The sequence below is a fragment of the Tursiops truncatus genome, chromosome 2, assembly GCF_011762595.2.
Source record: "Tursiops truncatus isolate mTurTru1 chromosome 2, mTurTru1.mat.Y, whole genome shotgun sequence".
Lineage (NCBI taxonomy): Eukaryota > Metazoa > Chordata > Mammalia > Artiodactyla > Delphinidae > Tursiops > Tursiops truncatus.
In genome coordinates this window covers 27,609,504-27,622,697 of record NC_047035.1, presented here as the reverse complement: position 1 = coordinate 27,622,697, position 13,194 = coordinate 27,609,504, and the positions used below count along the sequence as shown (strand labels likewise).

The 13,194-nt window shown below is 41.2% G+C and overlaps 1 protein-coding gene across 2 annotated transcripts in view; it reads right to left on the bottom strand.

The window, feature by feature from the left end:
• The window catches only part of TMED10 (transmembrane p24 trafficking protein 10), a 45,004-nt gene that overhangs the window by 21,373 nt on the left and 10,437 nt on the right, over positions 1 to 13,194 (bottom strand). For both annotated transcript variants that reach the window (XM_019920884.3, XM_019920889.3), the window contains exon 2: positions 4,673 to 4,784. In XM_019920884.3, coding sequence (XP_019776443.2) covers positions 4,673 to 4,784 — 112 coding nt within the window. The remainder of the gene's footprint in view (positions 1 to 4,672; positions 4,785 to 13,194) is intronic.

Here is a 13,194-nt window from a genome sequence, read left to right as displayed (position 1 = left end):
AGCCCAAGAAGAAACTTAACAGTAAGAGTAAAATTCTCAGGGATACTTCTTACAAACAGAAAAGTCTATTTGGGATAGTAGGACCAACAGAGCAATGTTCATATTAGAAAATATAATCTGATTCAGCTTGATCAAAAGGAATTCTACTCAGGCTTCCCTGGTGGCGCAGTGGTTGAGAGTCCACTGCCCCGGTATGGGAAGATCCCACATGCCGAGGAGCGGCTGGGCCTGTGAGCCATGGCCGCTAAGCCTGCGCATCCGGAGACCGTGCTCCGCAATGGGAGAGGCCACAACAGTGAGAGGCCTGCGTACCGCAAAAAAAAAAAAAAAAAAAAAAAAAGGAATTAATTCTATTCTTACATCATCAAGTAGGAGAAAGGGAAAGATTCAAAAGAGGCCCAGAAAACTGCTCAGTCTCAATCTCCTGGAATTCACCTGATTACTTGTATAATTAAAAACTGCCTGCATGAAATTAGGAGTTTTGGGAAATATTGCCAGTTAAGCATCGTGGTTCCTGAGACCATAAGCCATAGAGAATGGTACTGTACCCTGAGAAACACTGGAGATTTTCTGAAACGTCAATTCAAAAACTACTCATTGAGAACTCACAAGGCGCTAGAACAGAGATTGCAATCTCTGCCTTCAAATAATTCTATGGGCATCTAAGACATAAATATGCATACCAGCTACAGTAAAAATGCAAAGCATATAAAACTTTAAAGAAAAAACAAAAATGGTTCAGACAATCCCAACTATGGAGCAAAGGTTAGAAGAGGGAAGAGATTAGTTGTGGACAGACTTCACTTGAGAGGTAGCACCTGACGGCAGACAAAGTATCTGGACAGAAGGGAACACATGAACAAAGACAGCTATTGAAAGGATTGTGGCATGTTTAAAAGACAGTAAAGAAGTTCTTTTGGATAGACTAGAAAGATCAATTTGAAAGCTTATAAGACTGAATAGGTAGGATCAAGAAACTAAGCCAAGGACTTCCCTGGTGGCGCAGTGGTTAAGAATCCGCCTGCCAATGCAGGGGACACCGGTTCGAGCCCTGGTCCGGGAAGTTCCCACATGCCGCAGAGCAACTAAGCCCGTGCGCCCCGACTACTGAAGCCCGCGTACCTAGAGCCCGTGCTCTGCAGCAAAGAGAAGCCCCCGCAATGAGAAGTCTGCACATGCAATAAAGGGTAGCCCCCGCCTGCTGCAACTAGAGAAAGCCCGCATGCAGCAATGGAAACCCAACGCAGCCAAAAATAAATAAATACATTTATTTAAAAAAGAAAAAAAAGAAAAAGAAAGAAACTAAGCCAAGTCACAGATACCTTCTGAGCATTAAACCAATTAGGTTTCCAAAAAAGAAAGCAAAACAAAAAGTGACACCCAGTAAGGTATCTTCTCCCAAATCTAATGTGCAATCCTGATCACAGCACTGCCCGTAAGAGATTCAATGCAAATATTTGCTTCTCCTTCCTCACTTAAAAAGTTGTGAAATCCAAGCAGCTCACAGCTCCGCCTGGTCGGAATGATCAAGATATTCTCTTCCTAACAGACTCTTCTCGCTATCTCTGTTTGCCACAGCACAGCTTTAGCATTATTCAAACACGAATGAAACCACAAAACCACAGACCATCTGAGTCCAGACCATACAATTTCTTGCACAGAACAGCCAGCCCATCCCCTTAATTGACATCATGGCCATAAAGGGTCTCCTTCGTAAAAACACCCTTTGAAATTTCTCTCTGCCTGACAAATAGACAGTCTTTTAAAGGTGCTCCAAAGACTATAAGGTATCAGGTCTCCACATCAGAATAAACAGCTGAATAAACACAAATGAAACTAGAAATTGAGCGCTGGCTATAACGTGTGTGTGTACACATACATTTATACATATATACACACACATTTTTGTACTAGTTCCTAGGCATTTACATGCATGGCATCAGCATTATCAGAAATTCAGAACAAAGGATAATCTCTGCCTTCAAAGAGTTCAAAATTGGGAATGTAAGATATATACACGAGACACTTAAACAACACAAGGCTGTGTGTGTGAGATATATATATATTCAAATACTTAAATAAACAATCCAATCAGTAAGTGATGCACTATTCAGAGGAAGCCACACTGACCTCCTTGCTGTTTCTGAGACATGCTCAACATCTTAAGGTGTTTGCTTTCTCTCCAAAGCCCTCTACCATCTGACGTCTTTTTTTTTTATAAATAAATAAATGTATGGCTGCATTGGGTCTTCGTTGCTGCACGCGGGCTTTTCTCTAGTTGCGGCAAGTGGGGGCTACTCTTTGTTGTGGTGCGCAAGGCTTCTCTTATTGCGGAGCATGGGCTCTAGGCGCACAGGCTTCAGAAGTTGTGGCTCGCGGGCTCTAGAGCACAGGTTCAGTAGTTGTGGCGCGCAGGCTTAGTTGCTCCGCGGCATGTGGGAGCTTCTTGGACCAGGGCTCGAACCTGTGTCTCCCGCATTGGCAGATGGATTCTCAACCACTGCGCCACCAGGGAAGCCCCCATTTGACTTATATTTGTCTATTGTCTGCTTGCTCCAATGAAAATGTAAGCTCCACTGAGAACAGAGACTTCCGTTTTATTCACTGCTATATCCCCAACACCTAGAACAGTGATGGATAAATCAATCAATTGACTGGGATATCAAGCAGACTAGAACGGCTGAGGGATGCATTCTAAAAGAACTAAAGGTAGGGACTTCCCTTTGGTCCAGTGGGTAAGACTCCACACTCCCAATGCAGGGGGCCCGGGTTCGATCCCTGGTAGGGGAACTAGGTCCCACATGCATGCCGCACCTAAGAGTCCACATGCTGCAACTAAGAAGTCTGCATGCCACAACTAAACACGCCCCAACAAAGATCCCACGTGGGGCAACTAAGACTTGGCACAGCCGAAACAAACAAATAAATAAATATTAAAAAAGAGAAACAAAAAACCCCCAAAACTAAAGGTAAACCTATGTTCATATGGGAAGAGAGCATTCCAACAAATGAATAAATGTGACATGTTTAGAAGGCAGAGCAAACCAGAATGACTGGGGCCTGATGGGCAGAGGAAGATAAGGTTGGATGGAGCAAGAGTATAAAGACTATTAAAAGCCATGATGCCTAAAATCCCTTCTAGCTTGAAAATTTCATGATTCTGTGTTTCATTCTATAGAACAGGAATATTACTGCCACTACAAAGAAGGGAAAGCTTTTGAAAAAGGACTGACATAATGAAAGATGTGTTTTAGGAGATAAATCTGGTGGCAGTATTTGGATATATTAAAAGCAGGGATATCAGTTAGAAGGCTAATGACAAGATCCATGATTTGAAAGATTAGAGTTCAGATCTGTGTGGTGGCAGATACAGGAGGTATTTTGAAAGAAGTATCAGCATAACTTGATGACAGACTGGAAAAGACAAAAGTATGTAATTTCAAATATGTGCGCCCAAGTAACTGGAAGGATGGTGTTAATACTGATGAGTGAGGGGAACTAATTTGAAAGAGTAGGTCATGAATACAGTCTTAGATGTCTGAGTTTTGAGGTAAGAATAGCACAACCATGTGGAAATGTCTAGAATACTGTTGAGACATCCTGGAACTGGCAGGGGTGGGAGCAGGGAGAAGGGTATCAGTCATGAAATCACTATTACAGTCTTTTAATTTTCTATTCTTAATCTATTATTCCATTTACTTCAGGCAAACTCCCTTAGCTTTTAGGCTAAACTGACCCACTTTAGATCAGGGGTCAATTTCTGGTTAACTGTTAAAAGCAGCTGGTTCTTTTGCTATTCCTGGGAATATGTTGGAGGTGTTGGCAAAGGTGCTTGCTTTTCTTCTAGGATCGTATGTTCTGAACATTCTATAAATGTAAAATTGCCAGGAGTCCTTTTGCTACCATACGGAGAAAGCCTGAGAATAAAGTCAAATGGAAGCAAAAAGAGGAAGCACTAAAAACAATGTAAGGTTCCAATGATACCGTTAAAACCCCAAGATACAGCCCTGCCTGAAGTCAGTACCACACTGTAGACCTCCCTGTTCAGAGAGTCACATAGTCTTTCTCTTCTTCCTCTTTAAGCCAGTTTGAGTTATATTTTTGTGTCCTGCAGCCCCAAAGGGTCCCAAGTAATATAACAGGTATAAATGCATACAGCTTTTAGAGTCTGGTGTCCTTGAAGCTGAAGAATAGGGAGTGAAAAAGTCCCCAACCACTGAGCACAGAAGCCATCAGGTAATCAATCAGCCTAAAAGTTACTAAGGACTCTTGGCCTTGAGATGCACAGAAGAAGCCACAGCAAGTTATCAGGACTAGGAAATAGCAAGTGCCCTGGAGATCGAAACTGCTTCTGACGATACATTATTTGTCAGACAGACCCTACTTCTAATCCCAAAGAAAACATGTCACTAGCATATAAATGCACTATTTTCTAGCATCTATACCAAATTCAACTCTATCATTCAAGACAAGTATATCACAGGATTCAAGAAATGCCTTCTCCTGCACATGAAGAACTCTACCAATTCGCCAACTTTCACTTATATGTGTGTGCACTCCAGCAAATGTAGTTTTCATTTCCTCTTCTTGCCCAGACCAAGAGAGAAAGTTCATGCTCTAACTTGCTTAGAAGATGATGCTTAATTCAGGGAAAATACTCTGATTTACTTACCCTTGCTCTCAAAACACACTTCGAACATGTCATAATCTTCAGTGGTAAAGGCAAATTTCCCCTTGGATGCATCCTCCTTGGAGTACAGAATATGGCCAGCAGAATCTGTAATCTAAAAGTAAAAAGTACGTAAGAACAGGCAGCAAATAATACTTGGGAAGAGAACTTATAGAAATTGGAGAAATGGAAAGAAACACTGTCTATAAAAGACAGTCTAGGGCTTCCCTGGTGGCGCAATGGTTAAGAATCCGCCTGGCAATGCAGGGGACACAGGTTCGAGCCCTGGTCTGGGAAGATCCCACATGCCGCAGAGCAACTAAGCTCGTGCGCCACAACTACTGAGCCTGCGCTCTAGAGCCCGCGAGCCATACTACTGAAGCCCACGTGCCACAACTACTGAAGTCCGCGCGCCTAGAGCTCATGCTCTGCAACAAGAGAAACCACGACAATGAGAAGCCCACGCATCACAAAGAAGAGTAGCCCCCGCTTGCCGCAACTAGAGAAAGCCCGTGCACAGCAAAGAAGACCCAATGCAGCCAAATAAATAACATAAATAAATTTATCAAAAAAAAAAGACAGTCTGTTATGATCACTATGGTCCAACCATTCCCAAAGACAGGAATTGGATTTAGAAGGTGAAACCCAAATACAGCAAATTTCACACAGTTGATAATAGTTGATATAAAGTGGGTTTATTAGCAAAAGTTCACTTTATAGAATGTAGATCAGTATCATTTCCTAGAAAGGGAAAATGGAAGTGGATAATTACTGAAAGAATATACAAAAAGGAGAAAGATACATAAGAACACATTTCCTGTTTAAAACAAATCTTGACACACGGTTGGGGGGAGGGGTGGAGAGTGGAAATGGAGCACCTGACACAAGGAGTGAAGGAAAAGAAGGCATGCCCGGAGGAAAAATCTGGCAGAGCTATTCCTGCAGATTTTATGTGGATTATGTTAATGGCTACAAGGGGTGGGGGAAGGCAGGGGGATAAACAAGAAGTTACTCCTAAAAAAGACATCTTTGGCTTCCACAAATGATAATTCCTGTCTTCCAGGTTGTTGCCTCTAGTTTTCCAAACTTAAACCGCTCCATTCCTACAGAATGAATGGCCTGTAAGCACAGACGAAGCGGCATATATTGTTAAGTGAACGGTCGCATATAAAGCAAGGGCTTGACACAGTAATATGACAGACCGGGTCTCAGGCTTCTTTTCTAGAGCACATGGTTGTCTTGGCAGAAGGCACATTTCATGACCTAAGACAGGAAGCTACTTGAAATGTAGAACACAAAAACAGTGGATTAATTATATTAAACTGGACGTTCTAATGCTGTTTGTAAAACAAGATTCAATTATAGATGAGATTTTAAATATAAAAATTGAATAGTATACATATAAACCTATATATTTAAAGCACTTTAATAATACTAGTTATTTCTGAGCAGTGAGATTTCTTTATAATTTTTTTTTCTACAAAGGCATGTATCACTTATGGTCAGAAATAAAGTTACTTCAGTTTTGTGAAGAAAAACATAACGAAAGAATAGTTACCACTGATAGACAAACTTGAAATGATGGGTTAATAAAAAAGGTTTTATGGCACATCTAAATTCCCTAAGAGTAACAGCAGTAATATTAAACAAGTATCTTCTGCCATGAATGATGCTGATCATTCATTAATTTGTCAAACATTTAAGATGCCTGGATCTGCACTGGTCACTGGAGAAATAGGATGTGGACGATGGTTCCCATCTTCGAAGGGCTTAAGAGTATAAATAGGAGAAGAATAAGAAATGAGACAACTTCGCTGCAGTGTGGAGAGTGCGTCTGTGCCATGGGATTATGGAGGGTCACAGAGTGTATCGTGGAGGAGGTGACACAGGAGCTGAGTCATGAAGGATGAGCTGCAATCAAGGGAAGAATAGGAGTAAAGACATTCAGGGTAAAAGAGACAGCAAGTATGAAGGCTTAGGTCCAGAAAAACAAAACAGAACAAAAACATGGTATCATCGTAACACTAATAGCTAATATTTATTAAACACTTACTAAATGCTGAGCACTGTGCCAAGGCCTTTATATGCATTTTTTACTTGATCTTCACTATAACCCTACAGGTAAGAAGTATTTTTTCTCCCATGTTCCACAGGAGGAAACTGAGGCACAGAGAGGTTAAGTGGCTGGAGAGATACTAGCCAGATCATGTAGAACTACAACATCATGCTAAGGAGTTTATTGCGCACAAAGTGGAAAAGGCAATGAAGAATTTGAAACCAGAGTGATGCGATTCAACTTGCAGTTTAGAAAGATAAATCTGGTAACACTGTGAAGACAGACTCAAGAGGGACAATACTAGAGATAAGAAGATGTGTTAGGACACTAACCCAGTACTCCAGGTTAGAGATGATGAAGGCTTTGTGCATGGAGAGAAGGGGCCACATCTGAGGAATTTTAAAAATGGAGAAAAAAAATAAATTTAAATAAATAAATAAATAAATAAAATAAAAACGGAGAGCCCAGGGACTTCCCTGGTGGTCCAGTGGGTAAGACTCTGCGCCCCTAATGCAGGGGGCCCGGGTTTGATCCCTGGTCGGGGAACTAGATCCCGTATGCATACCGCAACGAAGATCCCGCATGCCTCAACTAAGACCTGGCGCAAGCTAAATAACTAAATAAATACTTAAAAACAAACAAACAAAAAAACCGGAGAGCCCACAGGACAAGACCAAAAAGTGAATGCCCACAAAGACCAAGCAAGCAGCATACACTGAGTCTAACGGGCCAGCACAAGTCCACGGGGTGTGGTGAACAATGTGGCAGACAGGAGACAGGCCGGTCTCAAGGGAGAAACCAATTACTACCATGGCATGCCAGCTTTTCAGACAATCTAATTCTCCAAAAGAACCTAAACATTTTAACTGTTATTTGAAATCTCCTAGTTTTTAAATCCTCACAACCAATCCCAACATTTGAAAAACTATCTCAAGGCCAAACAAAAAATGTCTATAGGGGCTTCCCTGGTGGCGCAGTGGTTGAGAGTCCGCCTGCTAATGCAGGGGACACGGGTTCGTGCCCCAGTCTGGGAGGATCCCACATGCCGCAGAGCGGCTGGGCCCGTGAGCCATGGCCGCTGAGCCTGCGCGTCCGGAGCCTGTGCTCTGCAACGGGAGAGGCCACAGCAGTGAGAGGCCTGCGTACTGCAAAAAAAAAAATGTCTATAGAAACAACTTCTGGGCCACCGATATCTGACCTCTGCATAGGACGGGAAGAAAGCTGGCTAAAATCACACAAAAGAACTGTTGGGCACCACTGAGGTGAGAGCTGAGATCAGGGACCATGGATTTCTAGTGGCCGCACCTAGCAGCCAGGATGCAGGAGCAAAGAAAAGTATTATATGATTTAGGTCTGGGGTCTACAACTGAGTGGTTTGGAAGGATACGGGGATTAAGGAATTATGTTATAAACTTTACCTACATAGTCTTTAATCCTCACAACAATCCCAGAGAGGCCAGTCTTATTATCCCCATTTTACTGAGGCAGAAACTTAGTAACTTGTTCATTATCACAGAGCTAATAAATTGTGTAGGTAGATTTGAAGACAGGGTCTAAAACCTATGCTCTTTCCACATTCCATGTTATAGCCCCACAGCAGGAATGGCTGAAGGAAGTGGAATGCACAGAAGCCAAGAAAGACTAACAGAATCTGATGGATTCTTTGGGTTGGTGCAAGTCAGAGAGTCTGAGAGTCCTCTTGAGTGGGACTTGGCACTGTTCAGTCTGCATTCTCCACCTTAGAGGGATTAGCAGGCAGCCACAAGGTAGAGGCCTTGAAGTCAGCAATAAATAAACAATCTGCATGGGAATATTTAGCCCTGAAAATTCCTAAAGGCCTCTTGTTCATGTGATACTTTTCCTGAATTATCAACTAAAAGAAAAAGCCAAACAAAGGACAATTCAACTTAATCAGACTTACAAGACTTGGCATAAATTTGCCCAACCAGGTTATTTCCTAGAAGAATAGCTTATGATCTCTTTGCATTCTCCTAAGATTTTTTTTTAATACCTGTGCCCTAGAATACTTTTATTTATTTTAAATTTATTTATTTATTTTTATATTTTTTTATTTTTTGGCTGTGTTGGGTCTTCGTTTCTGTGTGAGGGCTTTCTCTAGTTGTGGCAAGCGGGGGCCACTCTTCATCACGGTGCGCGGGCCTCTCACTATGGTGGCCTCTCTTGTTGCGGAGCACAGGCTCCAGACGCGCAGGCTCAGTGGTTGTGGCTCATGGGCCTAGTTGCTCCGCGGCATGTGGGATCTTCCCAGACCAGGGCTCGAACCTGTGTCCCCTGCATTGGCAGGCAGATTCTCAACCACTGAGCCACCAGGGAAGCCCCTCTCCTAAGATTTTAAAAGGGTTCTTCAAAAAAATTATTTAAGGACAGGAGCCTCTTTAGATGACAAAGGATCCTAGGTACAGGTCAGAAAACTCTTATTAAGCAGTGGCAAAAATCCTTCATTGAGTACTTTGCAAAATGAATTAAGAAGTCTGCCATGTTTTTCTGAAAGACTCGAATACAATCCACACTTCCAACTGGTTCTCGGAAGGAGTAAAAATTGTTTAAATTGTCTTCTTCTACACTGTACTGAGGAACTATAGTCATGGTAGAACCACTTGCATTGCTGGTTCTTTCTATGACATCTGAAAATGTATTAAAGACGCAAATATTTTACAAGAGGCTGAAGGCAAAACACCCATCACCGCCTATACCATTTATCAGCATGAAATTTACCTCCTGGAAATAGTGTGTGATAATGATCACATTTCCATCAGTGTCTCCACATTTCTATACTCCCTATGACCTTCAGATGACACAACTATATAAGGGTATCTATCCAGATATCTGGAAATCCAGACAGGCAACTTGACAATTTAACCTTCATGTTAGGCTCTTATAGACAGTTGGGGATTCTAACAGATCCCAGAATTTTTCTGAAAATCAGTAGGTTTCCCACGTAGTTCATAACTTTGCAGTTATTAAGCAGCCAAGCCACTGACCTTAAAAAAGAAAGAAAAGGGCTTCCCTGGTGGCGTAGTGGTTGAGAGTCCGCCTGCCGATGCAGGGGACACGGGTTCTTGCTTCGCAACAGGAGAGGCCACAACAGTGAGAGGCCCGCGTACCGCAAAAAAAAAAAAAAAAAAAAAAAAACTGGGCAAATCTCAGTGACTAGCCAGAGCCGGCAAAGTCTAATAGGCCAAAATAATGGTTTTAAATTTCTTTAATTAAAATGTTCTGATTACAGATCACTTTAAAAGATCATCTGGTCTCTCAAAAATTAAAGAGATTTTATTTTTTCTTCTTAAATTCTACTAGAGAACCACCTTGGTAATATGATAACTGCCACTTTCACCTACTATAACAGCAAACCCTTAAAGGATTCCCCCTTAACAATAAAAACATAAAACTTACTGTAAAGTTCTTAACCAAAGGTAATATCAAGGCATAAAATTTGCCCATATGACATCAAGGAATGGGAAGTAATAAAGATTTCTTTCTAGATAACACCTTCTGAAGAAAAGCAAACCAAAGTTCACAACTTACAAAGTAGGGAAGAAAGGGTTAATTGTATGTATATGCACAGTAGCTGATGTCAAGAATATGTGAATACTCACACCAAAACCATCAAATAAGTGAGAATACAGGTCCACTGGGAAAACAAGACTTATTTAGAATTGGATTTTCTTGGACGATTCTAGGCAGTGGCCAGAGAAAACAGGTTCTTGAGCAGTTCTTCTGCTCCTGAAGCCTGCCCCCCTTCCTTGACCACACATTCAAGGTAATACCCTGCCTACTTCAAAAGGATCTTTAAGTAGCTTAGGCCCAAACACTAGGCAAATAAAGCAATTAGGAATTAAGGAATACAGTTCACCTGGAGGAAGAAACTAATAGGCACTATCAAGAACCTGAACTAAGCAAATGGTATGTGCATAATAAATTTGGCTCTCAGTTTTCTGGAAGCCGAGACTAAGAGAGAAACAAGTTGGGTTACACATCATTTGTTTCCTGATGAAAGCTCACAAATTTATCTTCAGAGATAATTTTCCTGGAACTAAACAAGAACAGTTTATCAGGAAGGTTCTTGTGAAAGGACTGTGACCAATATTAGACTCTCCACTTTCAACCACAGCCTTGCTAAAGATAGAAATACAATTCACATGGATGCTTTTAGTGACCCTCCATAACAATCTGCCTGACCTAATAACGCAGAGGTGGGACCTGAAGGAACTGGATGAACACTCGCGAACCGCGGGCCTCTGCTCTTTAGCACCACTTCTCTCCCCATCCTAGCTCCTCTTGCTGCTCAGGGAATTCTCAGCCTTACTCTAAAGTTGCAAGAAGGCTGGGACTACTTTTGGCCACTTGCTGCTACCACAAGTGTGTTTGAAAAAAAAAAAAAAGTGTCAGGAAAAGATACCTTAAAAATAATACTACCCATCCAGATATTGGTTTCTAATACCATTCTCCAATAAAAGGGAACCAGGGCTCCTTGGAGAAATGGCTGACCCCAGGACTGGGACAAGAAATACACAAGATGAGCCTGGGGCATCTTGTAGTGCCAGAAAGTAAAGAAGCGCTGGAAAACAAAACAAGACAAAAAACAACAGGGGTTTGTCAAAGGGACACAGGAGCCAAATGAAAGAGCTCCCAACAGCCAAAGCTGTAACAATTTGAGCAACAAAATAAAGCAGTATTGGATTGTAATTCAATATATAAATACCCAGGAATCCATAATGATATAAATGATTAAACAAGCAAACAAACAAACAAGCTGGGAGAGAAGAAGAAAATCTCCCATGCAGAATACTCACAGATAACTTATGAAATTTTAGAAAAAGCACCCTCAAGGAGGTCAAGCATACTCCCCACTCAAGTGTGGGCTGCACATAGTGACTTCCTTCCAAAGAGCACAGCATAGAAAGGGGGGGGGAGGGTAACTTTACAGTGGACAAACCTGACAAACACTACCTCTGCCAGATGATCAAGGTCAATATAACAGTGATAATTCATGCTGACAATATGCTCCCTTGGCATGATATGATGAAAATGACCCTTTACCTTTGTGGTCTTCCTCCCCAAAACCCTTAATTCCAGTTTCATCATGAGGAAAACATCAGACGAATCCCAATACAGGGGTATCCTACAAAATACTTGACCAGTACTCCTCAAAACTCAAACGGCTGTCAAAAACAAGGAATATCTGAGAAACTGTCATAATCTAGAGGAGCCCAAAGAAATACGACTAAATGTAATATATCCAGGATGGGATCCTGGGACAGGAAAAAAGGACATTAGGTAAAAACTAAGGGAATCTGAATAAAGTATAGACTTTAGTTAATAATAATGTATAAATACTTGTTCATTGTGACAGACAAAATGTATCATACTAACATAAGATATTAACAATAGGGGAAACTGGCTGTGGGGTATATGGGAACTGTATTATCTTCACTGTTCTTCTGTAAATCTAAAACTGTTCTAAGATAAAAAGCTTATGTAAAAAAATACTATTCAGAAAGATAAAGTCAAACACATACATATACATACACACACACACACGCACACGCACACACACACATATACACATACACCTCCAGATTCTCAAGAAATTTATAATCAAAGCCAAGCAAGTAAATAAACATTTTCATATACTTTTTATGTTGTAAATACAAATAGTTAATTTGGACAAGTCTATACCTACCCTTATAAAATGACATATGATCTACGGGGGAGGTGGCAAGTCTGTGTATTTCTAATGTCACAGGTCACACATTGCTTTCATTTGCTGAATCAGCTCCATATCCCACCAGTCCAAGAATATGTTAAAAACCAAAAGCCAAATCCACGTCTTTCTGGGTGTGCTACCATAGCAGCAGAGGTCAATCAGCTTGCAGCTTTAGTGAAACTCTGAAGATGTAATTTCCTTCACACAGGCTCCTACACTCTGTCTTCCTCAGGTTTATGACCAATCTGGGGTATAATACTGAGTATACAATGTGCACATATTATTTTAAGGCTAACCATAAACCTTGTAACTCCTGAATGACTAACTCAGGAATTCAGAAACAGCCAAGTCCCTTGGAGAAGCCCTATACATTGAACAAAAATGAACCAAAACAGAAACACCTACCCTTTTCTCCTTTTGAGAGATAGTACAGCATAGTAGTTAGGCTGAAGGTTCTAGAGTCAGGCCTCAGGTTGGTGTTCAAATCACAGTTGGGCCACTTACTAGCTGTAAGGCCTTGGATATGTTCCTTAACCTCTCTGTGCCTCATATGTAAAATAAGAACAAGAGTATGTACTTTACAAGGTTATTGTGAAAATTAAATTTAATAAAGGTAAAGTGCCTAGAACAGTGTTTGGCAGCTGGCAAGCACTCAATAAGTGTAATTATTAGCATTGTTGTTGTTACTGTTAGCATTTTTGCTATTATGGTAACTGCTTGTCAGTGATAACTCAGAACTCC